General features: G+C 60.9%; 2 protein-coding genes and 1 long non-coding RNA gene across 4 annotated transcripts; 2 read left to right on the top strand and 1 right to left on the bottom strand.

The window, feature by feature from the left end:
* The first annotated feature begins 411 nt into the window (after nt 1–411).
* ATG9B (autophagy related 9B) lies at nt 412–8,952 on the top strand. The gene is made up of 14 exons (XM_027969004.3): nt 412–1,614; nt 1,777–1,820; nt 1,964–2,028; nt 2,144–2,305; nt 2,851–2,992; nt 4,516–5,270; nt 5,414–5,567; nt 5,718–5,897; nt 6,604–6,840; nt 6,981–7,114; nt 7,274–7,370; nt 7,569–7,698; nt 7,784–7,926; nt 8,083–8,952. Exons 1-13 carry the CDS (start codon nt 1,065–1,067, stop codon nt 7,909–7,911), a joined length of 2,778 nt encoding a protein of 925 aa, XP_027824805.1. The 5' UTR covers nt 412–1,064; the 3' UTR covers nt 7,912–7,926; nt 8,083–8,952.
* Nucleotides 8,831–27,797, bottom strand: NOS3 (nitric oxide synthase 3). Of its 2 annotated transcripts, XM_027969002.2 has the most exons (26): nt 27,576–27,797; nt 26,117–26,234; nt 25,682–25,830; nt 25,277–25,439; nt 23,849–23,940; nt 23,616–23,757; nt 22,830–22,969; nt 22,568–22,742; nt 21,776–21,877; nt 21,086–21,280; nt 20,882–20,955; nt 20,562–20,706; nt 20,203–20,307; nt 17,530–17,597; nt 16,974–17,090; nt 16,689–16,863; nt 14,544–14,676; nt 14,327–14,405; nt 14,029–14,216; nt 12,911–13,083; nt 12,384–12,594; nt 12,182–12,269; nt 11,027–11,148; nt 10,106–10,254; nt 9,581–9,775; nt 8,831–9,447 (listed from the first exon to the last, which is right to left on the bottom strand). In XM_027969002.2, exons 1-26 carry the CDS (start codon nt 27,731–27,733, stop codon nt 9,286–9,288), a joined length of 3,618 nt encoding a protein of 1,205 aa, XP_027824803.1. In that variant the 5' UTR covers nt 27,734–27,797; the 3' UTR covers nt 8,831–9,285. The 2 variants fall into 2 exon arrangements, with proteins under 2 accessions (XP_027824803.1, XP_042105197.1); XM_042249263.2 differs by lacking the exons at nt 25,277–25,439; nt 25,682–25,830; nt 26,117–26,234; nt 27,576–27,797 and adding an exon at nt 24,215–24,644.
* Nucleotides 14,323–19,023, top strand: LOC105609336 (uncharacterized). The gene is made up of 5 exons (XR_001040154.4): nt 14,323–14,428; nt 15,193–15,319; nt 17,278–17,314; nt 17,646–17,734; nt 18,264–19,023. It is a non-coding gene; the product is annotated as an uncharacterized LOC105609336 (long non-coding RNA).

Below are 27,797 nucleotides of genomic sequence, written 5' to 3'. Positions count from 1 at the left end.
CTGGAATGCACTCTGTTTTTCTCTCTCTCCATTTCCTGGACTGGTCCTTACATCAACCCTTGGGCCTAAGCCCTGGGGGCCCTAACACCCAGGTGATTGAGTCAGCACCGCAGGAATGGGCTTCAGTAGGAAACCTAATGATTCAGGATCTCAAGAATGGCGTTGGACAAGCCACCAAACCAGCTGTCTGGGCCTCCGCCCCCTCTTGAGGTGGCAACAAGGAACTCAGCTCAGTCACAGGGCACCCAAATTACCTGCCCTTGCAAATTCCAGACCTTCAGCTGCCCTCTGCTGGGTCAGCCCTGATGCTTCTCAAGGGGGCCCCCGAAACTGGATCAGAACTTGGAGAGGGTTTCAAGAGGATGAATCAGTGAACATAATGGAGCTTCAAGAACCGCGCTTTCCTACTGTAAAAGCTCCAAGAACCATCTCATATCCAAAAGAACTCCCTCTCCTCTCTTCATTTCTCTCCTGTTCTGTTTCTTCCGACCCAACTGCCAAGTCAGTCTCCCCTTTTCCCTTCTTTAGTACCGTCATAACAACAAAACATGCACACGCTTTTCTTTTCTTTTTGGTTTCAAAGTGTTTCTCTGTTGATCACTCTGTGTGTATGTATGTAGGGAGGAGAGAGAAGTTTTGTTTTGTTTTGAGATTAGGTTTTAAGAAACCAAAGATGTACAGTATTGTCCTGGCCCCATGGCTCTAGCATCTTCAATAGGGTTCTTTTCGCCTTTGCTTTGGCTGCTGCTCTCTAGCCTCACCTTTAAATCCCCTGGAGGTCTGAAGGTGGGACTGTGGGGATCTCCTTCCGTCCTCTGCAGCTCCTGCCCAGCCAGGTGTGGAGGTGGAGCCCTAAGAGGTTTGGCCACAGGTTGCCCTGGAAGGGGTGCGAGTGGTCGGGCTGGTGCCTGCGAGTTGGGACGCCTGAGGCCCGCCCCTACTGAGTCACGAGCTGTTGTTGTCACTCGTCCTAGTTGTCAAAGTCCCCTCTCAGCAACGCAGCCCTCTGTGGAGACGGCAGCAGCTCCCATCCTTCTGAGCTTTCAGGAGAAGCCGCTGGCCTGATGGTGAGGCAAATGGGCTGGGGGGGGACCAGGGGGCGGTTGGGGCGGTGGGGAGACCTGGGGCCTGGATCTGTGCCCCTCCTCCCCACGCCACTGCCTCCTCTTCCTCCTCCTCCCTGTCGGGGACCTGGGGCGGGGAGGGTCTCCTTCTTCTCTCTCTCCCCTGTCCCTCCCACAAGAAGGGCCCCTTCCTCAGCTCCTCCTTCAGCCTCGGGGCTCCCCTGCCCAGCGGTGCAGGGCCCAGGGGCTTCTCAGCCTTGCCACAGTGCTCCCCCAACCCCAGCCACTCCCCCAGCGCAGCCCCAGCCCTCGATGACACCCGTCTCTGCTCCCCCTCTCTGGGGTTCCCACTCTGCCCCTCCCCCGGCCTCGGGGACTCCCCCTCCCCCACGCCGATGCCCCCAGGACTCTCCTGGGCTGCGGATAGGCCCTCTGATACCCGAGCAGGATTACGAGCGGCTGGAGGACGGTGACCCTGAGGGGTCCCAAGATTCACCCCTCCATGGGGAGGAGCAGCAGCCCCTGCTTCACGTGCCAGAAGGGCTCCGAAGTGAGTGGGTGGGTGGGTGTGGGGCTGGGGAGGCCCTGGAGCCTCTAGGGTTGCCCCCCCTTCCCCCCCTCCCGCCCTGCCCCGGGCTGGGCCTCTGGCAGCAGCTTGAGGGCATGGAGTCAGGTGAGTGCCACACCCCAACGCTCTCCCTTCTGTGCCCAGGCTCCTGGCACCACATCCAGAACCTGGACAGCTTCTTCACCAAGATATCCTTTCTGTGCGCAGCGTGGCAGAAGGGGCACAGCAGGCAGGGGGACGGGTGCCGTGGGCTGGGGACTTGGGGGGGATCGGGAGGCATCCTCAGGAAAAGCCCATCAGGCTTCAGGCTGACTTCTTGACTTGCGGCCACATCTACAGCTACCACCAGAGGAATGGCTTTACCTGTATCCTGCTGGAGGATGTCTTCCAGCTGGGGTGAGATGTGCCCAGGGGCCCAGCAAGAGGGGCACACCAACTCAGTGGGCCTGGGGGCTGGGGCAGGAGCCCACTCAGCCCTCAGGCTTGAGCACTGCTCTTCCTCTCGTCCCAGACAATTCATTTTCATCGTCACCTTCACAACCTTCCTCCTTCGTTGCGTGGATTATAATGTTCTCTTTGCCAACCAACCGAGTAACCGAACACGACCTGGGCCACTCCACAGCAAAGTGACCTTGTCGGACGCCGTCCTACCCTCCTCCCAGTGTGCCCAGCGGTAAGTGAAAGCCGGCGGGGGCAGGGGCTGGGGGAGACCAACACAAAAGCCTCCCCTCCTTTTGTTCCTTGGTCTAGATCATCCATTCTCCAAGGTTTTGGTTTGAGTACACCTTTAATCCGCTTAATGTTGGTGGAGAATACACCTTTAATACACTTAATGTTTGTTGAGAACCAACTCCCAGGGGCTTTTGTTCTGAGCATCCTATCTGCATTTACCTTGTTGGATGTCAAAGCCAAGAACAGCTTTAAAATCTATGAATGTAGGAACATACATCCCGTCTGTGAACGTGATGTCACGTAGACTCTGGAAAAGTCCACTGGATACTCTTGGGAGAATGAGAATGAAAATGGCAGAAAACCTGAGTTTTAGCTGAAAACTTTTGACCTTGCAGACACAAGAGTCGGGGGACCTCTAGGACCCACACTCTGAGAATCTCTGGTCTGGCAGGGCCCCCTCTCCTTGACCTCCATCGCTCCCCAAGACTGGTCTTCCTTGCTGTGCGGCCCCTGCTTTGTTTCTGCTATCTGTCTCGCCTCACACAGGATCTGCTCCAGCCCCCTCCTGGTCTTCCTGCTGATCCTGGCTGCTGCCTTCTGGCTGTTCCAGCTGCTTCGCTCAGTCTGCAACCTCTTCAGCTACTGGGACATCCAGGTGTTTTACAGGGAGGCCCTGCACATCCCCCCGGTGAGTTGGATGAGCGTGTCTGTGGAGGGGTGCCATGTCGGGGGGGTGGGGGGCCGAGGATGGGGAGGAGTGGCGGGCTGTGCAAACAGGAGGAGCCACTGGAAAGAGGACAGACCTTTGTGACACACCTACCTAGGCTTAAGCCCAGATAACGCTAGGAAGTGGAGTACTACCCGTTAGAACCCGAGGTCCTTACTGTTGTGGCGCTTAGTTGATGCAGATGGTTATGGAAGATATGTACAGCCACGTACTTGTGGTCCAGACGATGGGGATTTAAAGGGGTGGTCCTCTGGTTTTACAGAGCAGGAAGAACTGAGACCTGGCTGGGAAGGATAGGAGGTGAGAAGGCGTTCCAGGCCCCATGAAGGAAAGGGGTCGGGGGAGAGCAGTGAGCATCTCAGGCAGCGATGAGGAGACTGACCTACCAGCTTGCCACTGAGTGTTCAGGCCCGTCAGGGGAGCCCACCCCCCTTTCTGGCTTCTCTTTGCAGGAAGCTGCTTTGTGGGCCCCTTCACTGCACGCTTCGCTCTCTCCTCCTCCTCTTGGTCTCAGCTCCGTCTGCCTCTGCACTTATTCTCTAAGGCGCAGCACAAAGGCTACCTTCGGCCGTCAACTTCCCTTGCTCCCCTCAGAAGTCCAGAACCCTGCCCTCCAGTGCAGCAAAGCGGAGAGGTCCTCCGAAAGCCCCCTTGAGTAGGGGAGCCCGAGCCACAGCAGAGGGCTGGGGACGGACGCAGGGAAGGTCGGGAGCTGGACCACCGCTCCTCCAGGAAGGCGCCTGACCCCTTCTCTTTTTCCTCCCTTCTTTCTGCTCTTCCCTGCTTCCTTTCAGAGGTAGGGGAGACCCTGGGGTGGACTGGAGAGGCTGGCCTGGAGGGATGTGACTAAGCTGGGCTGGGGAAGCTGGGTGAAACTGGGCTAAAATGAGTTGCAGTGGAGCAGCAAGTGAGGTCTGACGGCCTTCCCCCACCCCAGATGGGGATGTGGCCACTGTCTTAGGAAGATTAATCTGATGGAGGGGATCGGGGTGGGGTCTCCAAGCATGCCGAGGTAAAAGCTTGTGCGGCTTCTGCGCCCGGCTGGCTGGCTGGCACCCTAGGAAGGAGAGTGATCGCCCTGTTACCTGCAGCTGTGGTGTGCCTTGTGCCTGTAGGGCTGCCAGGATGGGGACGTGTCTAGAAGGAGCGCGTCTGGAAGATCTGCTTGGAAGGGGCCGAGCTCATATACCTATGGAGTTTAGTTTATGGGGTGGGGGTGGGGTCCCTGGGGAGCACGTGACTCCTGGCCCAGGAGGGGCAAGGGCCTGGGGAGGGCGCTTCAGACCGAGGATGAGGTGCCCCTTGTGGGTGGCAAAGAGAGGAGGGCCAAGGCGCGGCTGTGAAAGGCGGTGGGTTTCCGGCGGGAGGGCCCCGGGTGAGGCCGGCGGGGAGGGCACGCCGGGATGCCGCTCTGGCACGCGGAGGGTGGGCATCGCGATGGAGATGGGTCGGGGGCGCTGGCTTCAGCCGTCGGCTCTCCGCAGGAGGAGCTCAGCTCGGTGCCCTGGGCAGAGGTGCAGTCCCGCCTGCTGGCGCTGCAGAGGAGCGGGGGTCTGTGCGTGCAGCCGAGGCCGCTGACAGAGCTGGACGTCCACCACCGCCTCCTGCGCTACACCAACTACCAGGTGGCGCTGGCCAACAAGGGGCTGCTGCCCGCCCGCGCCGCGCTGCCCTGGGGCGGCGGCGCGGCCTTCCTCAGCCGCGGCCTGGCGCTCAACGTCGACCTGCTCCTCTTCCGCGGGCCCTTCTCGCTCTTCCGCGGCGGCTGGGAGCTGCCCGACGCCTACAAGCGCGGCGACCGGCGGGCCGCCCTGGCCGCGCGCTGGCGGCGCACGGTGCTACTGCTGGCGGCCGCAAACCTGGCGCTGAGCCCGCTGGTGCTGGCCTGGCAGGTGCTGCACGCCTTCTACAGCCACGCCGAGCTGCTGCGGCGCGAGCCTGGCGCGCTGGGGATGCGCCGTTGGTCCCGCCTGGCCCGCCTGCAGCTCCGCCACTTCAACGAGCTGCCGCACGAGCTGCGCGCGCGCCTGGCCCGCGCCTACCGCCCGGCTGCCGCCTTCCTGCGCGCCGCCGCTCCCCCCGCGCCCCTGCTGGCGCTGCTGGCCCGCCAGCTGGTCTTCTTCGCTGGCGCGCCCTTGGCCGCACTGCTAGTGCTTACCGTGTACGACGAGGACGTGCTCGCCGTGGAGCACGTGCTCACCGCCATGACCGCCCTCGGGATCGCGGCCACCGTGGCCAGGTGCGATGGCAGAGGGCCGGGAGGGGGCCCTTTTACTCGGTCCTGGGTCGGAGCCTCCGCGCACCCCTCCTTCTCCCCCAACCCCCCGCACACCCTCTGAACCGCAGGCCCCCTTCTTTCCCCACCCCGATCCCGCCCTCTAGGTCTTTCATTCCGGATGAGCAAGGCCAAGGCCGTTCGCCGCAGCTCCTGCTGCAAGCGGCCTTGGCTCACATGCACTATCTCCCCGAGGAGACCGGCCCTGCCGGCAGGACCAGCTCTTACAGGCAGATGGCGCGGCTGTTGCAATACCGAGCGGTGAGGGTCAGGCCGGAAGCAGCGCTGCGGGGGCTTTTGGCTGCCCGCCGGGGTCTAGGGGAGGGCCCCCCGAGGGGTTGGAGGTAGCCTACGGGGCGAGTCCGGTTGCCCTCAGCAAGCCCTTCTCGGCCTCGGGGCTGCTTTCTCCAGGTCTCCCTGGTGGAGGAGCTCCTGTCCCCTGTCCTCACCCCCTTGTTTCTGATCTTCTGGTTTCGGCCCCGAGCCTTGGAGATTATCGACTTCTTTCGGCACTTCACTGTGGATGTGGCTGGGGTCGGCGACATCTGCTCCTTTGCCCTTATGGACGTGAAGCGGCACGGCCACCCTCAGGTGAGAGCCTGTCCCCGGAGGTGTGGGGTAGGTAGGTTGGGTAGGCATTGGCTTGCCTCACTGGAAGCAGAACTGGGTTCCACCCCCACCTTCACTGCTTGGCACCTGCAACCTCGAGCTCCCCACTTCGCTTTCCTGAGCCCTCATTTCTCAAATGCGGGCAATGACTAGCCAGTGCTTGGGGCTCTTAGGAGGATCACGTGAGATGACAGGTGGAGAGCCCTAAGAGGGTGCCCAGCACCGTCACACACCAGTAAATGGGAGCGCAGACCCCTGGAGAGAAACGGCGTGGTCAGGGGATGGGGCTGGGGCACAGATGGGTTTCCTGACCAAGGCCATTGGGCCAGTTGTGGTAGCCAGTGTGCACAGGCCGGCAAAACACTGAGCCCACATCATATGCTAGCACTGGGTCTGGACCCGGGTCCTGCCCTCCGGCTGTGTTTTTTTTTTGGCTGATCTTGAACTCGTCCCCTTGTGGCCTCCATCCTTTCACCCTGGGGCTAGTGTTTCCTGTCCTGCCTACCCCATGAGGCCCCCAGCTCAGCTCTCCAAGTGGAGTTGGCTGGAGTTTCCTGGTGGCCTAGTGGTCAGGCTTTAGTGCTTTCACCGCCAGGGCCCCTGGTTCAATCCCTGGTCAGGGATCTGAGATCCCGCAAGCTGCGCTGCCTGATCCTGGCAGCATGTGAAGGGCCATCGTTCCTTTCAGTGGCTCTCCGAGGGACAGACCGAGGCCTCACTGTCTCAGCGCGCCGAGGACGGGAAGACGGAGCTCTCCTTGATGAGGTTCTCCCTGGTTCACCCACAATGGCGCCCCCCAGGCCACAGCTCCAAGTTCCTGGGGCATCTGCGAGGCCGGGTGCAGCAAGATGCAGCCGCCTGGGGCGCCAGTTCAGTGCGCAGCCCCCCTGCCCCCGGGATCCTCAGTGACTCTCCCTCCCCTCTGGTGAGTCGGAGCCAGTCCCCACCACCCTCTGCCTCACCCCTTTATTAACCTGCTCGCTGGTGCCGTCTGCTCTCTTGCCTTCCCAGACCTCCTCCCTCCTCTCTGTCCTCTCTTCTGACCCTCTCTCCTCTCTCTCCCAGCCGGAGGCCTTCCTGGCCAACCTCTTGGTGCAGCCCCTCCGGCCGCCTCAAGACCTCAGCCCCACAGCCCCCTGCCCAGCCGCAGCCACAGCCAGCCTCCTGGCTTCCCTTTCCCGAATTACCCAGGACTCAAGGTGAGGGGTAGGGGCCTGAGATGCTGGGAGCCAGGGGTGGGGCTGATCCTCCAGGAGAAGGGGCACTGGAGTTGGAGGTGATGTGGAAGGGGAGTTGAAGTCAGGCTCTCCCTGGGGGAATGTGCGTGTCTTCATGATCAACTGTGCCCTCTGTTCTAGCTGTATGTCCCCGGGAGGCACTGGGGGCCAGAAGCTGGCCCAGCTCCCAGAGCTTGCATCTGCTGAGATGAGTCTCCACGCCATCTACCTGCACCAGGTGAGCAGAGGGGGTGCCAAAAAGAGAAGGGGAGGGAGGAGGCAGCTGAACAAAGGGGAGAGTGTGGAGGGGGCTGGAGTGTAAGGAGTTACTCAACAGGACCTGGAGGAGGAGTGTCGACAGCCTCTGCACCTGGCCTGGGGCTGGGCCTCACACCAGGACAGGACAGAGGCCTCTCATCTTCTCCCTTCCACTTAGCTCCATCAACAGCAGCAGCAGCAGCAGGAACTGTGGGGCGAGGCCTCAGCCTCCCCGCTGTCCCGGCCCTGGCCCAGCCCCCCACAGACCCTCTCTCCAGATGAGGAAAAGCCGTGCTGGTCCAGTGATGGTGAGGCAGTCAGGGTGTGCAGGGGACAGACGCTGGGGAGCTGCGGCCATCATGGCATTGCCCAACTCATGGCCTTTCTCACCAGGCTCCAGTCCCGCCTCCAGCCCCAGACAGCAGTGGAGAGCCCAGAGGACCCAGAGTTTGTTTCCTGGAGGGTTCCAGGAGCCCACAGACACCCAGAAGGAGCCTGGCCAGGCTACTAGCACTGACTGAGTGGGCTCCTTGGGGGTCAGTATTGCCTCACGGGGGTGGAGGAATGAGTAGGATATTGAGTGGTGTCAGACTTGGAGGGGTGGGAAGAGTGGTGGGAATTTGGGGTGACGGGGGTGGTCATCTCTGGAGCCTGAGCCCCTGGACGCCTGCCAAGAGCTTTTCCTCCCCCAGGCTCCCTGGCTTCTCCAGTCATAGGAGATCGGGCGAGGCGGAGTGGAAAGGCATCCTGAGCCCTCTTTCAAGACCCGTCCACAGATGCTTTAGTTGGGCAGGACTTGGGTGTCATTGATGAACTCGCCCAGAGCACAGAGGAATGGTAGGAGAGGAGCTGCCCGAGGCCTCAGGAAACACGTCTTGGAGACAGTCCCCACGTGGAGGGGCTAAGGGACGACCGTTGGTCCTGGAGTGGTAGCCTGGAGAGAAGTTACCAAGTGACCTCATGCCCGTGGGCAGGGCCAAGGTAGAGGCTAAGCTACACATCAGGAAGCGATGAGGGACGGGACCTGAAAGGCAGTAGGTGCTCAGGTTCATCTGGCCCTTAGGTTCCTATGGGACTGGTGGAAGGGCATGGGGACTGTGAGCATGAAAGACCAGAGGGGCCTGATGTGTTTGGAGTTCACGGCGGTGTGACATCTGAGAAAGTGGCCATGGCTCCTCGTGCTGTGGGGAACCAGCAGTGAAGTTTGCTCACGGCTGTGCTGCTCATCTTTGTGACCTTAGTCCTGGACTCCCCACGCCTGGCAGCCAGGGCTGTCCCTGCTTCTAGTCAAGTTTAGGGAAGCCACACTGGAGAACTGCCTGCTCTTGGCTGGAAACCAGGCTTCTCCAGGGCAGGAGTCAGAGAGGAGCCTGTGGGACAGGACTCCTCTGTCCAAGAGTTACCACCCCAACACCTTGCACACAAGTTAAAAGACAAAGCTTGTCATTATTCTGTAACTGTAATTGACAGCGCTGGCTTAGGTATCTTAGTAGGTCTCCTAACTTCTGGTCCAGTCTCTCTTATGGTTAAATCTTCAATAATAAATATTTGAATGATTTAGAGATCAGGTTTCAAGATAAGATACTTCCGGAGAGAGGCGAGGGGAATCTAAAATTCACCTAAACACCAAAGGGCTGACTGTAGGCTCTGGAATACTGCTGCTGGGAGGGGTCTTCCAGATAGACTTAGGGTGGGGAAACAGACCTAGAGATGAGAGGATGAGATAGTACAGGGAATCCGAACAGTCTCCATAGACTCTGGACAGACGGTGGGAAGTCACCTTGGGAGGGGAGGGAGAGGTGGCCGGTCCCAGTAAGGCCGACAGGACAGCGGCAGAGCCATAGTGGAATGACAGCCCCTCTCTTCGGGAACTGCAGTGGGAGGCAAGAGGGGTCTCAGGGGCCGGGGGTGTCTGGGCCTGGCGGGTCGAAGGCCCAGGGCACCGCGCCCCGCAGATGCCGCTCCTGCAGGGAAAAGCTCTGGGTACGTATGCGGCTTGTCACTTCCTGGGTGCGCAGCGTGAGGCCAAAAATGTCCTCGTGATAGCGTTGCTGATCCTGGGAGGGAAAGAGGGCGGAAGATCAAAACCCCGGTGGAAGTGTGGAGCGGAGGTCGGCCCCGCCCCCGTCTGGCCCCGCCCCCGTCCGGGTCTGGCCCCGCCGGCCCAGGCCACGCCCCCTGCCTCCGCACCCGCAGCACGCCGATGACGTCGCCCGCCTCGTCCAGCTCCATGCCGCCCTCTGTCGCCAAGATGCGCTGCACCGTCTGCAGGACGCTGGTTGCCATAGTGACGTCGCCGCAGACAAACATGTGGCCCCGCTCGAGGCACAGCACGCGGTGCACCTCGGCAGCCAGCTCGGTTCTCAGGATGTCCTGTACGTAGGTCTGAAGGGGAGGCGGGGTTAGGGGCGGACCCCGGCGGGGCCCGCGGAGCAAAGGGCAGGCCCCTGGGGAGCGAGGGGGCCGGGCGGGTCCTGGGCGCGAAGAGATACCCTGGGTGCCAGCCGGGGCCCAGGTGCGCGGGGCTGGGGTCTGGAGAGACGGAGCGGAGCCGGGGGCGGGGCTTGGGTGAGGGTGACCGGAACCCAAAGGGGGCCCAACGAGCTGATCGGAGTGGGCCGGGCCGGCCTGGGTCTCAGAGCCCAGCTGGAGCACACGGCGATTCTTCCTGCGTACTTAGCTTCGGGTTACCCCAGCACCCTCAGGGTCCCGCACCTTGGGGCTGTCAGGTTCCCGGGAGAAGGCGGTGAGGACGCGGCCAAACACCCCGCGCTCCTGGGCGTCCTGCACCTCGTCGCGGTAGAGATGGTCGAGTTGGGAGCACCGGCAGCCGAACACCAGGGTCATGGGGGCGGGCTGCAGCCCTGCGGGCATCACTGTGGCTTGAGAGCGCCCTCAACCCCTCCTGGGGAACCCAGCTCCGGGGACACCTCCCACTGGCTTCCCTTACTCTGGCCGACCGCCCACCTTTTCCTGCAGAAGCCACCACTCTCCACTCTTTGGCCTCTAGGAGAGGGCTAGATGTTTTCACAGAGAAGCCCAAGGTCACAGGAGGTGGTGACTTCCCTCTGGCGGGATGGCCAGTGGTGACACTGTGCTACAGCAGGGCCTCCTGACTCAGAATCCATGCCCTTGGGACCATGTAACCCTGCAGCCCTGAGACAACCAGCTCTCCCTACTCAGACCCCACGTTCTCCCACACCTTCAGCTTCTGTACTCTGCGCCTTCCTCTTAGTCACAAGCCCCCTTTCTTTTGATCGGCCAGTTTCCCTGGGCACCCTGTACCCAATCTGAACACCCTTCAGCTTCCTGGGATCTCAGACACACTTCATTGACCTCTGACACAGTCCAGAGTCCACCTGGGGCATTTCCGTCTTTTGAGTCCCAGCCCTGTCTTCTCTAGGCTTCCAGGTTCCCTTTGTCCTTAATTCAATCCAATGCTACTTTGTGCTAGGCACCAGGAAGCCAGACCAATGGGGCACTGCTCTTGTCTCTAGGGGGTCCCCCCACTCCCCGGTCTAATAAACTTCACCTTTGGAGTCCTGTTTCTTGCCTTTCAGCGCCCTGCCCCTTGGTCCCCCTAAATTGTGTGACTCCCTCTTGCCTTCCGGTCACTCCCTTGGGCCCTGGCCTCACCTTTGCTCTCAATGTCGTGCAGCCGCTCCTGCCAAAATCCCCGGAAGGGGGCGATGCCAGTGCCGGGGCCCACGAGGATGCAGGGCACGTAGGGGTCAGGCGGCAGCCGGAAAGAGGGAGCCCTGGCCAAGACACCCTCCGTCAGGCCCCCTTTGTCTCCCCAGACCCCCCCACTCTTAACAACCTCGGCAGGGTGGAGAGGAGAACGTAACCTGCTTGTGTCTAGCTTACAGCGAGCATGGTATGCTTAGGAAAAGAACTCTCCGTGTTGGCAGAGACTCTCTGGACCTGTGGTTTCTGGAGGTTCCGTCAAAGGAAGTAAAGCTCAGGTTTGAACTGAAGAACGTTTTGATGTCTCAGTTTAGGAGATATAGAAAGCACGGGGAAGGGAAGGGCAGACAGCCTTTTGGTTCATAATGGGCTCACTGAGTGTATTTGAAACCACAGCCTCAATATCGGCCTTTGGTTTGTGTTCACTAGATGGGCAGTTTATCTGTAATTTGGCCTGCTGGATGGGTTTGGGTCACTGGGCCTGGCTGGTGCATCCTGGGAACTCTTGCTTGTGCCACCTTAGGCCTCCAGCTCCTGGGTGCTGGATGGGGCAAGACTTCTGGATGCAGCAGGGAGGGAAGGGTGTCCTGAGATCCTTCCCTTTCCCTTGAGTCCTCAGTGACACTATGGTGAGCTAACTAGTTTTCCCTGGACTAAAGGCTGGTGGAGCACAGTTCCCAGGTACCTGCCTGCCAACATCCGAGGGACCCCATGGATGTAGGGAGGGACACAGTACACCTTCTAAAAGGGACAGGGCCTGCTGGGGTGGGATCCCAGCCCGTTCCTGGGAGCTGCAGCTTCAAGGTAGGACCTGAAGTTCAAATCAGTGAGAGGCCTGAAGCTAAGCCAGAGTTGTGAAGTGAGTGGCTTAACGGGTTGCCCCATCCTGGCTGGGTTAGGCGGGGCCTGCCTGCTCCCACTCACATGCTCCACCAAGGCTTCTCCCCTCCCCCCCCCCCCCTGGTCCCCCCCTCCCCACTATAGCCAGCCCGTCCATATGTCCTCGGCCATCTGCGTGGCGCTGTGTCCATCCTGGCTTGGACAGACCCCCTCCTCCCTGTGCCCCTCCTGCGTGCCCCCGCCACCCCTGCAGTGCTCACTCACCCCCTGATGAAGCAGGGCACTGGGTCTCCAGTCTTGAGTTGGCTCAGCCACGTGGAGCAGACCCCGTAGTGTAGGGGGCCCAGCCCATCTAGGGGGTGGGGAGGAGGGAGAGGGCCCCTGGTGAGGGACCCACACTCCCCCCCACCCTGCCCCGGGGGTCACTGCGGGGTCCCGGCCCCATCCCCCCTGTCCCCCGCCTCACCTTGGGTCCTGTACGCCAGCACAGCCACCGTGAGGTGGACCTCTCCGGGGTGGGCGCTGGGGGCCGAGCTGACGGAGTAGTACCGGGGCTGCAGCAGGGGCAGCTGGGTGAGGAGCAGTGGGGCGGGCAGTGCCACGGACGGGAACTGCTCCAGCACCTCCAGCAGCGTGGGGCAGCGGAACCACTTCCACTCCTCGTAGCGCCGGGGGTCCTGGCGGGGCGGGGGGTGGCAGTGAGCTCGGCTCCTGCCTCCTGTCGACCTCCCTTCTTGACCCCTCCTGAGCTGAGCCTCCTGGCTGGGGGGCTTCTCGCTCCTTAGCTGGGGCCACAAACATTTCTCCAGCACCTTCCGTGTGCCTCTTTAAGGCCAGAGAATTTAGAGATGAATAGGAACACCAGAGTTGGTGGGGGGTCTTAGACCTCCAGGACTTCCGCTGGAGGTCCCCCTCCCTGCAGCTCATCCTGTCTCATGGGCCCTTGCTGCCCCACCGGAGGCAGGGATTGGGGTAGGTGTAGGGGCTCCCGACCTGACTGAGGGTCTCGAGCTCCTGCTGTTCGCTGGGTTCTTCAGCCAGGGTGCTGAGCAGTCGGAGAAGCCGGGGGCTGGGCGGGGAGGTGATGTCCAGGAAGAAGGTGAGAGCCTGGCGCAGCGTGCACGGGGGCAGCCGCGGGTCCCGCACCCAGCTGGGAGGAGGGCCGCCTGGGGGTGGGGTACGGGGCATGAGGGGACGCTCAGAGAATGGAGCCACCCTGGGCCCGCCTTGTCCGGGGCGATGGCTGCTTCTTGGGGGAGGATGTGGGGACTGACCACACCTTATGGTGTCATTGGACGGCTGGCCCTTGGACAGTGGTGGTGGGCCTGTCTGGGTAGTCCCTGTGTGTCTATTCGAGGGCCCCTGCTGGATTGGGTTGGTCTGGTTGTGTGCATGTGTGTGTGTGTGTTCGGGGCCCCTGCTGGGTTGGCTTGGTCTGGTTGTGTGCATGTGTGTGTGTGTGTTCGGGGCCCCTGCTGGGTTGGCTTGGTCTGGTTGTGTGCATGTGTGTGTGTGTGTGTGTGTGTTCGGGGCCCCTGCTGGATTGGGTTGGTCTGGTTGTGTGTGTGTGTGTGTGTGTGTTCGGGGCCCCTGCTGGATTGGCTTGGTCTGGTCGTGTGTGTGTGTGTTTGAGGGCCCCTGCTGGATTGGCTTGGTCCAGTTGTGTGTGTGTGCACGTGTGTGTGTGTGTGTGTGTGTGTGTTCGGGGCCCCTGCTGGATTGGCTTGGTCTGGTTGTGTGTGTGTGTGTGTGTGTGTGTGTGTGTGTTCGGGGCCCCTGCTGGATTGGCTTGGTCTGGGCCCCTGCCACTCCCCCGCTCATCTTATTGTAACTCCAGGCCCAGGGACAGTGGAGGGCAGACCTGGTGCCAGCTACAGAGCAGGCTAGACGGCTGGGGATGGGGACGGGCCCAGAGGGAGGGGTGGCCTTTTGTGGGGGCTCTGGGGGTGGGTTCTGAGAAGGGAGCCGCAATCCATGGAGGTAGCATGGTGGCTGCGAGTGGGGGCCGCAGCAGCCTTCCATCGGGTCCTGACCCTGAGGGGACCCTGGGGCCAGAGGGATGGAGCGGCCCTCGCTGGCCCCCCACCCCCGCCCCCTAGACGGCCCCTCACCTGGGCTGCCCTTCTCCAGCTGCTCCACAGCCACAGACTCGGTGGGCGGCGGTGGGTCCTCCACGCGGCTCAGCAGCGCCTCCACGAGGCCCGGCCGGTTGGGCGGGCAGATGCCTATGTGGTCCCCTGGCTGGTACTGCAGCCCCTCCTGGCCTGCAGTGTCCAGGCGCACCAGGATGGTGGCCCGGCTGGGATGGGGAGAAGGGAAAGTTACAGGAGGGCTGTGGGCGAGGAGGTGGGTGCTGGGGTCTGGGGAAGCGGGGGTGGGAGGGTGGGCGGGGGGAGTGGCCCTCCTCACGTGGACTTGCTGCTTTGCAGGTTTTCCACTGAGAGGACTGTGGCCTGAAACATCTTCCGTCTGTGCACGTGGATCAGGCCTGAGGGGCGAGGGGGTGGGGAGGTGAGGAGACGGGACTGAACCCAAGCCAGGGACTCAGGCCTGGCCCCCGAGTAGTGGGTCCTGGGCCCCCTGGAGCCCAGAGGGCCGGCAGGGTTGGGGTGACGTCGGGCCCCACCTGGCAGCAGCTGGAGGCCCTCGGCCTGGGTGCTCAGCCGGTACCTCTGGCGTTTCCAGCTCCGTTTGGGGCTGAAGATGTCCTGGGCGGCGGCCTTGGCCTCCTCCCCGACGCAGAACGTCTCGCAGGAGGCCTGGGGGTGAGGAGGTGAGTGTTGAGGATCCCCGGCTGCCAGGGAGGCCCGAGCAGCAGGGAGCTCAGAGAGGCTGATCAAGGGCCCGCTGGATCCTTGCCACCTCCCCGAAACAGAGGCTGACGGAAACTTTTCCTTCAGCCCACTTGGTGCCGCTGTGCTGGCTACTCTTTTGCACGTATTTGTGTCACACCCACTCAGTAGTTAACCTGGTGAGTGTTAATCTCATGGTGCAAGAGGCACAGAACTCCTTGCACACAGTAAGTAGCCCTCAGCGAAGGCGTCTGTGTGTTCAGACCTGAGGTCACAGTCTGATTCCTAGACTGAAAGTGAAAGAAAGTGAAGTTGCTCAGTCGTGTCTGACCCTTTGCGACCCCGTGGACTGGAGCCTACCAGGCTCCTCCCAGGCTCCTCCTGCCATTGGACTCTCCAGGCAAGGATACTGGAGTGTGGCCATTTCCTTCTCCAGGGGATCTTCCTGACCCAGGGATTGAACCCAGATCTCCCTCTTTGTAGGCAGCCGCTTTACCGTCTGAGCCACCGGGGAAGCCCAGGCATTCCTAAACTAGCAGCTTGCGAGTCTCCAGTTCCCAGGCTTTACACACCTGCTTAGAGTCTGCTGAAGATGAAATGAGAAGCTTAGGTAAAGCCCTGAAGTGCTCCTGGAGTGGGCACAGAAGGGGGGCGGGGCCTGGGGCAGGACCCCTGGGAGGGTATGTATCCTATTTGTTTCTGCTCAGGCGCAAGCCTGGCAAACCACTTAGCTGGCCCCTTAGTGTGAAACCTACAGCTCATCCAGGATTGGCTGCCGCCTCCCCTCCCACCCGCATCGCCAGTCCTGTTAATCTTTCTTTTGTGTGTGTAAAGTCTTATATCTCTTCCTTCCTTCCTTGGCCCCCTCCCTTCCTTCCTACCCCCCTCTGCTCCCACCCTGGTCAGCTCAGAGCCTTCCTGCTTCAGTCTGGATGCTCCTCCCGTCAGCCCTGCATTTCCAAGCGCTGTCCGCCAGCCTCATGCCTGCTCCCTGCTTCTCTCCTCACGCTCCCAGCTTCCTGTCGCTTCCCTTTGTCTGAATTCTTTACTCCTGTTTTCCATTCCCTCTTTTCCCCAGCAAGGGCTTCCCTGCTGGCTCAGATGGTAAAGAATCCGTCTGCAATGCAGGAGACCCGGGTTCCATCCCCGGGTCAGGAAGATCCCCTGGAGAAGGGAGTGGCTACCCACTCTTGAATTCTTGCCTGGGAAACCCATGGACAGAGGAGGCTGGTGGGCTCCAGTCCATGGGGTTGCAAAGAGTCAGACACGACTGAGCGACTAACACTCTCCTCCCCAGCAAAACCTCCATCTGTGCTGGCTGGCCCTCCCCACCCCTCCTCCTGGGGAGCCCTCCTCCTTAGCCATCAGTCCAGGCCTGCTGAGCTCAACCTTGGGAACCCTGGCGGGGCCAGCAGTGTCCTGAGCCGTGTTAGGACTGGGAGAAGGAGCCCCCCTCAGCTCCAGGAGTGGTCCCCAGACCAGGCAGGGCTATTCTGGAGGAAGCCCAGACTGAGAAAGTCCCACCTTGTTCTCCCCTAGCCCAGGAACCCCCTCTGGCTCAGGTACCACCCCAAGCCTGTCTGGCCCCTGACTTCCTGTAGTTTCACAGCTTCAGCCCTTGCCTCTGTCTTCCCTTTTTCCTTCATCCTGCCCTGCACCCTCTCCCCTGCACCCATCCGGGAGAAGGAGCGACCTGTGCCTCTGTGCCTGCCCGAGGCGGCCGCCTGCCTGCTGGGGCCCTCGCTGCTGCTGCTTCAGGGCCATGTCGTCCATCACTACTACTCAGGACTCAGCCAGAAGGGCTGGCTGTGCAGTGGGGCAAAATATAAAGGTGGATTTTGGAGGAGCCGGAAGGGGCCAGAGAACCCAAAGAGTCAGGGTGTCGGTGAGGCCCCGGCCTCCTCCGTGTGGCAGGTCTGGAGGTGGATGGAAGGAGTCAGCATTGGAGTTGAAGGGGTGGCGGGAGTTGGGGAGCTCACCTGGAAGGCCGCCTTTGCCCAGCCACGGAAGGCCTCCTCCTGGCCGCAGAGCTCGTCGCCCTGGCCCAGCTGCAGCAGCCGCTCCCCTCCCAGCTCTTCCAGCCGGGTGTCCACCGCACGCGCGAAGGCGCAGAAGTGGGGATACGCCCGGGAGCCCAGTCCAAACACACAGAACCTGGGGTACCGGGAGCCATCAGGGCAGGTCCCTTCATCCTCGCCCCTGGTGCCCAGGCAGCTCGCCGCCCCCACCCCCCGGCAGAGCCCTCCTCGCTGAGGCCCCCGGACCTGAGGGTCCCCAGGGCTCCTGCGCTGTCTGTGTTGCTGGACTCCTTTCTCTTCCGCCGCCAGGAGGACACCAGCGGGTCGGAGCAGGAGACACTGTTGAAGCGGATCTTGTAACTCCTGCAGGAGGCCAGGGGACAAGGGTGCCACAGGGGAGGAGACCGTCAGGGCCCAAACAGCGCCTGCGGGCAGCTTCAGGGGCTCTGTCTCTGTGGTGCTGGGGGCGGGGTGGCTTGGTTTCGTGGCTGAGGGTCTGTGTCCAGGGGTCCCTGAGCCCTAGGCCCCGCCTCCTCTCCTCTCTCTGCAGGAGACGGGCCCCTCAGAATCCCCGGGACTGAAAGTGGGTATGTCACAAGGAAGAGGGTGTCCTGAGGCTGTGGTGGGTGGGGCTTAGGCCTGTGCTCAGCTGTCCTCCAGCTTGTTGGGAGGCTGACTTGCGGCCCAGAGAGGGGACTCTAGACCCCCTTTCCTTTTGTGTCTCCAAATGCCTCCCTTTCTCCCCGCTTCCCCTCCCCTTCCCCCTCCTTCTCCCCTACCCCCCACCCCCACCCCCACTCACTTGTGCTGTTCCGGCCTCGGGGAGCTGTTGTAGGGCCCCGACATCTCCATCAGGGCAGCTGCAAAACTCTGGTGAGGGCAAGTGTTAGCGTGGTGATTAGTTTTGTTTTATTTCAGACTGTACAGAAGCTCATACTGCACTGGAGTGGTCCCTGTTATCATTAGTTACGATTTTAATTTTTGTTTTGAACATTTCACAAAAAGAGGTATGGGCTTTTGCAAAACATTACGGAAGTGTGTCAAGTAATAAAATAGAAACCCTACCCTTCCCTTCCCTCCAGTCTCATCCGTCAGAGCAGATGTACCACAGACAGCGTTACACTTTCTAGCCCCTTTTTCATTGTGCTTAATATATGTCTGTGTTTATAGTTTATTTATTTGGCCATGCCACGCAGTTTGTGGGGTCTTATTTCCTCGACCAGGGGTTGAACCTAGGGTCCCGCAAGGTGAAGGCACCATGTCCTAACCACTGGACTGCCAGGGAAGTCCCTAGTTTTCCATTTAAGTGAAAATGGGATCATATTATGGTTACCTGCTTTTTGCCAATAACCTATCATGGGTGTCCTTCATGTCCACACACCAACACTGACCTCAGTCTTTTAAATGACAACACAGCATCCCATCATGTGTAGGTCCCGTTATGTATGAGACCTCCCTCTGACAGGGACATCTGGATGGTCTACGAACAATGCTCAAACACTCATATGTGCTTGCTTCCTCCTTTGTATATTTCAGGAGGGTAGTCCTTGGAGGTGGACTTTCTGAGCCACGATTTGAAAACGAGTCATCAAATTGTCCTCCAGGATCCTGTCCACACTGGAGGTGACCACTCCGTAATGTTTCAGCCAATTTGATAGGTGGAAACAGCTCTCAGTCTCCCTGCGTCATCCTGATCACTAGCGGCGTAACACCTTCTAGAAAGCTGAGCCGTTATCACGTGCTGCCACGGAAACAGCTTAGAACTACACATGCCAACCTTTGCACAGGAAAAAACAAACCGCGGCAAGGCCATAACATCCCGGGATTCACTGCAGATGCCTTTAGGTGGTGGGCCTACAAGTTCACCGCAATTAGCATGCACTACTTTACTTTCTGAACATTTTCTTGAAGTATAATGTACCCACAGAAAAGCACCCATGTTATAAAATGCCCAGCTTTATAGCTTTTCACAAACTCAACCTACCTGTGTCGTCAGCATCGCATCAAGAAACATCACTAGCGTCCTAGAAGTCACCTTCGGGTAACCCGAGCCCAGGCCCCCACCTCCCGCCCTGGGGTCACCACTGGCTCTCCTGATTAAAACACCAGAGATGTGTCCTCCCTGTTTCTAAACTTGGTGCAAAGTGAGTCTGATGGTCCGATTCTCCGTGTCGGGCTTCTTTCCCACTCACACGTGATGTTTGAGATTCATCCGTTTCATTGTGTATGGCTGTAATTTGTTCACCCTCATTGATGCATCGCGTTTGAAAAGACCACGATGTATTTTTCCCATCTATGACTGAGAGTCATTTGAATTGTTTCCAGTGCGGGGATACCAGGAGGAGTGCTGCTATTAATATTCTTGTTCATGTCGTTAGTAAATATATGCCATTTTCTGGGGGTAAATTCCTAGGTTTCCTCCATTTAAAAAGGAATATGTACATACATTGACATGCACGGAATTTAAGGGTGCAGTTCAAATTGGTTTGGCCATTGGGCAGTTTCAAAGTTAGACATACGTCTACCCAACAGTTCCACTCCTAGGTATTTATCCAAGAGAAATGAAAACATAAGGCCACAAAAGCCTTGTACAAAACTGTTCATAACAGCTTCATCCACAATAGCCAAGCGCTGGAAAACAGCCCAGGTGTCCGTCAGCAGGGGAGCAGAGAAATAAACTGTTCACACCCCCGAGGTGGACAGGAATGAACCACTGAATTGTCCAACAGCGAGATGAGCCTCCAAAGTAGGGTGGGTGAAAGAAGCCAGACACCGCGTGCCCCTGTCCGTGACCTTCTAATGCAGGTGACAGGAATCAGGACGGGGGTCGCCTCTGGTGGGGAGACTGGGAAGCAGATTGACTTGGGGCCTTTCTAAGTGCTGGGAATGTTCTCTGTCTCAAAAGGATCGTGGGTCCCACGGATGCAAACACGACTCTCATCCTAGAAACAGCTGGTGAGTGTGTTTTTCTTTAGAAGGGAGGTCGCACGCAGGACTGAAGGGGCAGCGTGGTCGGGGAGAAGCCCTCTGTGGGCATCCTGCTCTAGGGGGCTTGCGGTGTAAGTGCTAAGAAGACATCTAAAAGCAGAAGCAGACAAGAGCTCCAGAAAGGAATGCAGCTAGGGGCTGCCGCGACCGGGAAGCAGGGAAGGTAAGGGTTAACAGTCAGGTATCGGACTCAACTCTAGTTGGTTTCTGTCAAGATCTGTTCAGAAAGTGAGGTTGCCTAATTTCTGTTGGCATCGGAGCAGTGGTCTTTCCTTTTGTTAAGAAAGGAAGAAAAGACAGAAAGCTGAGATCTCACTTTGGCTGCCGTCTTTCCCCTCTGTCAGTGCCTGAGCAGTCAGGAAGTGCCTCCCAAGTGCGGAAAGCTTGCTCTGATAGTGGCAGTGACTTGGACTCCGGGTGCTGCCCAGCCACACTCGGTTTTGAGTCTCCCTTCTTGCCAGGTGCCCCCTTCCCTGGCAGGCCTCACCTCTCCATTCTCCGGGGGATCGCCATTCCCAAAGGTGCTGGTCACCACCAGCACCAGCGCCTCGTGCTCCAGGGACACCACGTCATACTCGTCCATGCACAGGACCTGCAGGCAGGGAGAAGACGCATGTCCTGGGGACCCAGGCCCGCTGCCCTGGTCTGTTTCACTCTCGTCCTCGTGGGAGGGCGAGACTCAGGCCCTCACCTGATCCCTGCGTCCCTGAGGGTCCTGGGCTCCTCGTGGGCCCTGACTATGATCCTTTCCCGTCCTCCAGCATGTGAATGAGGATAGGGCCAGGACGCCCCCCCCCACCCCCCACCACTTCTTTTCAGACCCTTGCCCGCTGGGCTCAGCCCTACCCGGGGGTCAAAGGCCTTCCGGAAGAGCCTCCCCAGCTGCTGAGCATAGCTCTGGGCCCGGCCGGTCTCAGAGGCGTACAGGATGGTTGCTTTCACTCGCTTGGCCATCAGGGTGCCCATGAGTGAGGCAGAGATCTTCACCGCGCTGTGGGCGAGGAGGGGATGAGGGGGTCCCAGGCACACAGAGCCAGGGGCCTCCCCCTGCAAGCAGGGTCTCGGTGGGTTTGCAGGGGTAGTGTGCCCAGACCACCGATGAGGGGGGTGGTCCCCTGGGGTGTGGGGGAAGGGCAGCCCCCCACCCGGCGGGGGGAGGCACCTACTTGGCCACTTCCTTAAAGGTCTTCTTCCTGGTGATGCCGGCGCCCTTGGCCGCGCTCCCCTTCCAGGGGTCTGGCTGCAGGGGGATGAGGAGGGGCAGGAGTGAGGGGGGAGAGGAGAGAAGAAAGGGAGGTTGGAGGCTCCTGGAGGCTGTTCCGTTAGAGCTGGAGGAGTGGGCAGGAGCCCGTGGGGGGTGGGGTGGGTACCTGGTAGCGGAAGGCAGGGGACAGGACGTAATTGACCATCTCCTGGTGGAAGACGGGCGTGAGGCTGCCCGAGATGGGGGGCACGATCCAGGCCCAGTCGGCGGGGCAGCCCCCCCGGGCCTTCTGCTCGTTTTCCAGGTGCTTCATGAAGGACACTGTGGCGGCGTGGTGGTCCACGATGGTCACCTTGGCGAGCTGGGGAGCGGGAGGGAAGGGGCGGGGCCAGGCTGAGGCCCAGCCCACAGAGCCGCCCTTCCGCCACTCACCCCACACCTACATGCACGGCCCTCCCGGAGCCAGCGCCCCCCCTGCCTGGGGTGCTCGTGGTCCTGCTGCCAAGTCAGCGGCAGAAGCAGCGGCTCCGAGCTCTGACGTCTGTGTGCCCACCTTGACCCAGCCCACACATCAGCATAGCCGAAGCTCTCGAGACCCCGCAGAAGTACTCGGCAAACCCTAGTTTCCTCAAATTATAATGCTCAGCATGCAATTGATCCTAGAATTAGAGTTTCCAGAATCCAGTGGGTCCCCTAAAGTGTGAAGCCCGGAAGGCCCCCAGGGACCACAATTACCGGGCATGCGCCAGTCGGCTGGGTTCCCGTACTGGGACCACCGGCCTAGGCGCTCAGAGCCCGCCATCTAAGTGCCTCCCTCTCTTCCAGCCCCGCTCCCGGCCCATCGGGGCCCGTGTACCTGAAAGCTGTGCAGCACAGCCAGGTTGATCTCCACGGCCGCCTTGTCCTTCCACAGGGACGAGGTGGTCCGCGTGTCGAGGTCCATGCAGACAGCCACATCCTGGGGGCAGAGGTGCCCGGCATCGGTTGGGATGGGGGTGGGGAAGGGTGGGCAGAGAACATCTCTGTCTCTAACTCATGAGGGGAGGGAGTGTGGGTGGGTGGGCGGGTGGCCATCCGGAGGCCCACCTGCTTCACAGGGCCGATTCACATGCCTGCCTGCAAAGGCACCTCAGGGCAGAAAGGGACCCTGGCGCCAGTGACTTGTTGGCCCTATTGATTTTTCATCTCTAAAATGGGTTTTAACATGTTTTGAGTCAAAATACCCATTGAGAGAGCCTCCCAGGAGGCACTAGTGGTAAAGAACCTGCCTGTCAAGGCAGGAGACATAAGAAATGCGGGTTCATTCCCAGGGTCGGGAAGATCCCCCGGAGAAGGAAATGGCAGCCCACTCCAGTATTCTTGCCTGGAGAATCCCATGGACAGAGGAGCCTGGTGGTCTACAGTCTATGGGGTCGCAACAATCAGACATAACTGAGCAACTTAGGACACACATGCACACTCACACTTTGAGAAACTGATGAAAGCTCCAGCCCCCATTCCCCGAAAAATAACTACATCTTCGCCTGTGGGTACCCCCTTTGCCCTGACCTTTGGTTCTAGCTCAGGAGGCTGGACCTGGCGTGTTCAGATTTCTCCCTGTTGCTGATATCCGGTACATCCCCCCAACCCCCGCCACACTGGTCCTCACCTCCAGGATGTTGTAGCGGTGAGGGTCACACAGGTTCCGCGTGCCAATCTCCGTGCTCATGTACCAGCCGCTGAAGGGGGCCGCAGGGAACTCCAGACCCCCGATTTCCAGCAGCATGTTTGACACGGCCGGGAGGGCATACCAGCGCAGGCCCAGGGCCGCGAACCACTCCAGTCTGGGGGTATCAGGACGTGGGATCAGCCTCTGTGGAGCCATACCCGCCCGGCCACCGCCCCACCTGCCCCAGCCCCTCTGTGCTCACGTGGGGTGCTCCAGGGGCACTTCGAGGACCAGCTCGGGGGGCAGAACAAAGAGCTCTGGAGCCTCATCTGGGGCCTGGAGCAGCAGGGGCAGCACGTCGAAGCGGCCGTTTCCGGGGGACCAGCCGTGCTGGATGCAGAGCTGCGGGGAGGGGCCAGAGAGGTCTTGGGGCCGAGCCCTGCGGGCTCCTCAGGGGCCCTTCCTCCTTCGTCTCAGTGTGGTGCCCTTCCCCTCTACGCTGACCGCCCTTCCACTGGACCCTCCTGCCTCCTCCCAGAGTCCTCACTGGCTGGCTTTCCCTTCTCCTCTCCCCGTGCCCACCTCCGAGGTCTCCACATTGGCAGGTCCCCCTTCTCCTCTCCCCGTGCCCACCTCCGAGGTCTCCACATTGGCAGGTCCCCCTTCTCCTCTCCCCGTGCCCACCTCCGAGGTCTCCACATTGGCAGGTCCCCCTTCTCCTCTCCCCGTGCCCACCTCCGTGGTCTCCACGTTGGCAGGTCCCCCCTTCTCCTCTCCCCGTGCCCACCTCCGAGGTCTCCACATTGGCAGGTCCCCCTTCTCCTCTCCCCGTGCCCACCTCCGAGGTCTCCACGTTGACGGGTCCCCCCATCTCGTCTCCTCGTGCCCACCTCCGTGATCTCCACGTTGGCAGGTCCCCCCTTCTCCTCTCCCCGTGCCCACCTCCGTGATCTCCACGTTGGGTGGGTCCCCCCTTCTCCTCTCCCCGTGCCCACCTCCGTGATCTCCACGTTGGGTGGGTCCCCCCTTCTCCTCTCCCCGTGCCCACCTCCGTGATCTCCACGTTGGCCGGGTCCCCACGCACAGAGCCGTCCTGCTGTCTGTAGCCTGCGTAGCGCACCAGCTGGGTGTTCCAGATCCGGAAGTCTCCGCGGCCCGGGGCGCGCTGCGGGAACACTGTGATGGCCGAGCTGACACGGGGACGAGAGCTGGTCAGGGCCCGGGTCCACGGCCCACGCTGGGGCAGGGTGGGGTCTCGAGCCGACGGGGGGCGGCACTCACCGAAGGTTGCCACGGTTGGTGGCGTACTTGATGTGGTTGCAGATGTAGGTGAACATCTCCTGTGCTGAGCTGCAGTCCCGGGCATCGAACACCTGAGCCGGCCGATCAGGGAGACAGGAGGGAGGTGCGGGTCTTGAGCAGCAGCCCCAGGAGAAGGGAGGGAAGTGGGGCAGGGACTGACGACCTTGCCGCAGCCCTTGAAGGCTGGCGGTGCCGAGAGCTGTGAACTAGGGCTCTTTTTTCTCCAGGCAGCCTCCCTGACCCTTTGGGCCCACACCGATCCTTCCTGTCCTACACCCCACACGCCCGGCATAGCCTGGCCTGTTCCTTATGCTGGCGAGTATCTCCCCATCCCTATAGGCTGACCTGGTCTCTGGTACAGAGGAGGGACCCAGTCACTGCCAAACTGATCACTGGGGAAAGGCCACCAAGTGACTGGAAGGCCACCCGGGGTGTGGATGTCGAGAGTTCCCTGTTTCTCACGGTGCTCAAGCAAAGGCGGGTGAGCCCGGCCCATCTTCTGACCCTCCTTGGGCACACATGATGGGGAGGTGGGGATGGGTGCATCAGGTGGCCTCCGGGGATCCTGCCCATCCTGGCATTCTGATGCTAGGAGGAGCCATCCTAACTGGTGGTGTGGAAGCCCCAGAGGCTGGGAGGTCTGATTCCTGCTTCAGGGAGGAGAGGACTCGTGTTGGTGATAGCGGCAGGCCTGGGGTCAAGGGTGGGTCAAATACAGAATCTCTGATGGATTCAGAGCTGAGCCGGAGCTTCAACCAACTTCAGGGGTTGTGCCAGCGTCAGACAGGACTGTTCTGATTTTATTCGGGACTCCTTTGGGATTTACGGGGCATGTGGCTTACTTCCAAATTCTCTGGTGTTCAGTTACCGCTAAGGAGGCCAAGGTCACAGACCCAGCTCCCTCGTGGGTCAGGCTGTCCCAGTAACGTGGGCGGGCTGGCTGTGAGTCATGTGGAGGAGGGTGTGGGCCAGAGGCTCCGGTGGGGGGCGGGGGTGGGGGCAGGGGGGTGTGCTGGGAGGGAACGGTGTTTGGGGTAAGGAGGCTAGGATGGGCAAGTGAGGGCATTTTCTGGAAGATTCTGTTGCTCTGACAATACCCCCCCAACTCCACCCCTGGCCCAGGGATCACTGCTAAGCTGTCCTCACCTACACAGTGCATACCTCTGTCCATCTGGCCATTTCTCCCCACCCAGCCAGGGCACTGCTGTGGGTCTTAACAACCAGCTTTTGGCTCCTGGGCAGAGGGCTCTCCCGGGATGCTAGTCTCTAGTGGGGAATGGGCAGGAGTCTCCCGATTGCTGGGACCACCCCCCCTGCCCCAGGAAGCCTCGGGAGCTTGTCACACCCCTCTTTTTTCTCTTCTGCATCTCCTGGCTCCCACACTGGGTGCTTGCCGGCCGGCCATACCTGCAGCTTCCCCCACTGGATGCGGCCCACGCAGCGGGGCGCGTTGCGCCAGGCCTGCTTGGCCCCGAACACCAGCTCGCTCTCTCGGAGGTGGTAGGTGCCCGTGGATGCCACCTCGGCCTCCACCTCCTGAAGCCGCTCCTCATGAGCCTGGGAGCCGCTCCTAGGAAGGAAGAGGGGAGTGGGAGGAAGTCGTTGGCAGGGGAGGACCCCCCAGGCTCGGCAAGCGTTTTTTAGGGGGGCGTGGTGTTGGCGGGTGTTGAGCTCAGGACCCCCCTCCCCCGTGTAGTATCAGGATGGGGAGAGGGAATGGGAGCTGCCTCATCCACTTCTTGGTCTCAGCAGGACCTGAGCCGTAGGACAAGGAGGGGATCAGGGGCTCAGGGGCTCAGGGGAGGGTCTCACCTCTTAATGGAGCTGTAGTACTGGTTGATGAAGTCCCTGGCCTGGCTCAGCAGCTGCTCAGCGGGCGGAGGTCCTTGGGAGGGCCGAGTCTGCAGTTTCCGGGGCAACACCAGGGAGCCGAGGCAGCGTCTGGGGGTGCAGGGCCCGTCCTGGGTCGGTGGAGGAGAACCAAGGTCAGGACCAGATCAGGGCTGGCGGCGGGTTGAGGGGTATGGGGCTAGGGCCTGGAGGCAGAGTCTGGGACCCCAGGGAAGGCTGGGGGCTGGGGCTCCCAGCTAAAACTTTAGCAAACAGCCGGGAGGTTGGGCTGGGTTAGGGCAGCTTGATAATGAACAAAGTGCCCCCGGCGTCCCTCAGCCCCTCCAGTTCCTCCCTGGCGGCGGGCCTCAGCCCTCTGGACCCTGACCTGGGACGCGGCGGGGCTCCAGGCCTCACCTGCTGGGACTGTGCGCACAGGGTGTCGTAGGTGATGCTCCCCAGCTCCCAGTTCTTCACGCGAGGGAACTTGGGCCCCTCCGGAGGCCGGGTCAGCGTGGGGCTGCTGGGAGCTGGGCTAGGTCGAGAGAGAGAGAGAGAGAGAGAGAGAGAGAGAGAGAGAGAGAGAGAGAGAGTACGGGACCCTTGGGGAGTGTCCCAGAGACCTCTCTGGTCGCGTCAAGAGCCCCATGACTCATTTCTTGCCTGCCACGTGCTTTCTCACCTTTCCTCATGGCACCCACCACGGCCTTAGGAGGCAGGTGGTATCGCCCCCTGCCTCCCCTGGGGGTACAGATGAGAGATCTGAGGCTCAGAGGATGCCAGGATCGTCCAAGGGCCGAACTGCCCCTTCTATACCCAGGCCCACCTCACACCCGCCCTGGATGCTCGGCCAGATACGGAGCCGCGGGGGCTGTGGCGCTGGGATCTCAAGGCCCTGGTTCAAGGCTGGTCCTGGTCCCCACAGCCTCCTCTGGACATCTTCCCGGAGGCTGACATGAGCCCTTGCTGGCCTGGAGGGGGATGAGCCTGAGGAAGCCTCAGTGGGGACTCCTGGCTCAGATTTCCCTCCAGTTCACGCCCCTCCTGACAGTGGCTGCAGTGTGTGTGTGAGGGGAAGCCTATCGGGCCTTATCACTTCCTCCCAGAGCCGCCGGCCCAGCTCGAGGAGGAAGGGAGGACCTCGGGGCTTAGAGCGCCCGGTGCTCAGGGCTCCTGGCCCCTAGCCCTTCCCCGCAGAGCTGCCTGCCTGGCCTGGCACCCCACCTGGTCCTTCTTCCCCCAGGGACCTCTGCCCTGGAGCGGGTGCGGGGAGCAGGGTGGCCCTGCTGGGGGCCGGGGCTGCAGGCTCAGTTTTGGGGTAGATGGCCAGTGGGATGAGGGGTCTGGAGCAGGGGAAAGGGGACCTGGCTGCCCTGTGCTCTCAGTTCTTCCCGAGGCTCTCAGTCTCTCCCCCATGGCTTCAGTCCCTCACCCCATCTCTCCCCAGCTCCTTTCCGTTCCCGTTAAATCGTCACGGCCGTGTGTTTGAAGTCTTGCTGTGAACTAGCAACTCAGAACAACCCCGTGGTGGTAAAGGACCACTCAGTCCATATTTGATATAAACTGAGGTTCAGAGAGGTTAAGTAAGTTGTTTCGAGTCACACAGCTCTTGGCTGCTGAGCAGCCCGAAAACCCTAGCCACACACACCTGTGACGCTGGCACCCTTGCCTCAGCTTTCAGCTGCTGCTTGCTGGCCCTGATTCGGGCCTCTGGTCTGAGCCTCCTTGGCGATCTGTCTGCACCGAGAGCCTTTGGCATCTGCCACCTGGCTCTCTGGAGTGGGAAGCAGGCTCCAACCCTGCCCAGCCCAGCCTGTAGGCCTCGACGGCCGCGCCCCCACCCTACCACCTGTGCCCCGGCCTCCGTGGCCCTCACCTGTGGTCTGGCGCTTGCGGGGTGGCAGGTGCGGGGGCCCAGCTGGGCTCAGGTGCTGGGGAGGCCGGGCCCTGCTTGCCGCATAGCCCAAAACCCAGCCCCAGCCCCAGGCCACAGGGGGGCCCGGGCTCCTGGCCCACACTCTTCAGGTTGCCCATGTTGCTGGGGTGGGCGGGCGGCCTCCGTTTGCTCTGTGGCTCCCAGCAGAGCCTCGGGCCTTTT

This window comes from Ovis aries, chromosome 4 (assembly GCF_016772045.2).
Source record: "Ovis aries strain OAR_USU_Benz2616 breed Rambouillet chromosome 4, ARS-UI_Ramb_v3.0, whole genome shotgun sequence".
Lineage (NCBI taxonomy): Eukaryota > Metazoa > Chordata > Mammalia > Artiodactyla > Bovidae > Ovis > Ovis aries.
This window is presented reverse-complemented; position numbering and strand designations above follow the sequence as displayed.

Coding starts and splice junctions, on each gene's coding strand:
- NOS3 (XM_027969002.2), bottom strand. CDS start 27,733: ATGGGCAACCTGAAGAGTGTGGGCCAGGAGCCCGGGCCCCCCTGTGGC. Junction 21,281..21,775: donor CTGTGCTGCACAGCTTTCAG/GTACACGGGCCC, acceptor CCCGCTCCCCAG/CTCGCCAAGGTGACCATCGT. Junction 14,406..14,543: donor GGGCCTCCAGCTGCTGCCAG/GTGGGGCCCGAC, acceptor CTCGCCCCTCAG/GCCTGATCCACGTGCACAGA.
- ATG9B (XM_027969004.3), top strand. CDS start 1,065: ATGGTGAGGCAAATGGGCTGGGGGGGGACCAGGGGGCGGTTGGGGCGG. Junction 1,821..1,963: donor TGGACAGCTTCTTCACCAAG/ATATCCTTTCTG, acceptor ACTTGCGGCCAC/ATCTACAGCTACCACCAGAG. Junction 5,271..5,413: donor ATCGCGGCCACCGTGGCCAG/GTGCGATGGCAG, acceptor CCCGCCCTCTAG/GTCTTTCATTCCGGATGAGC.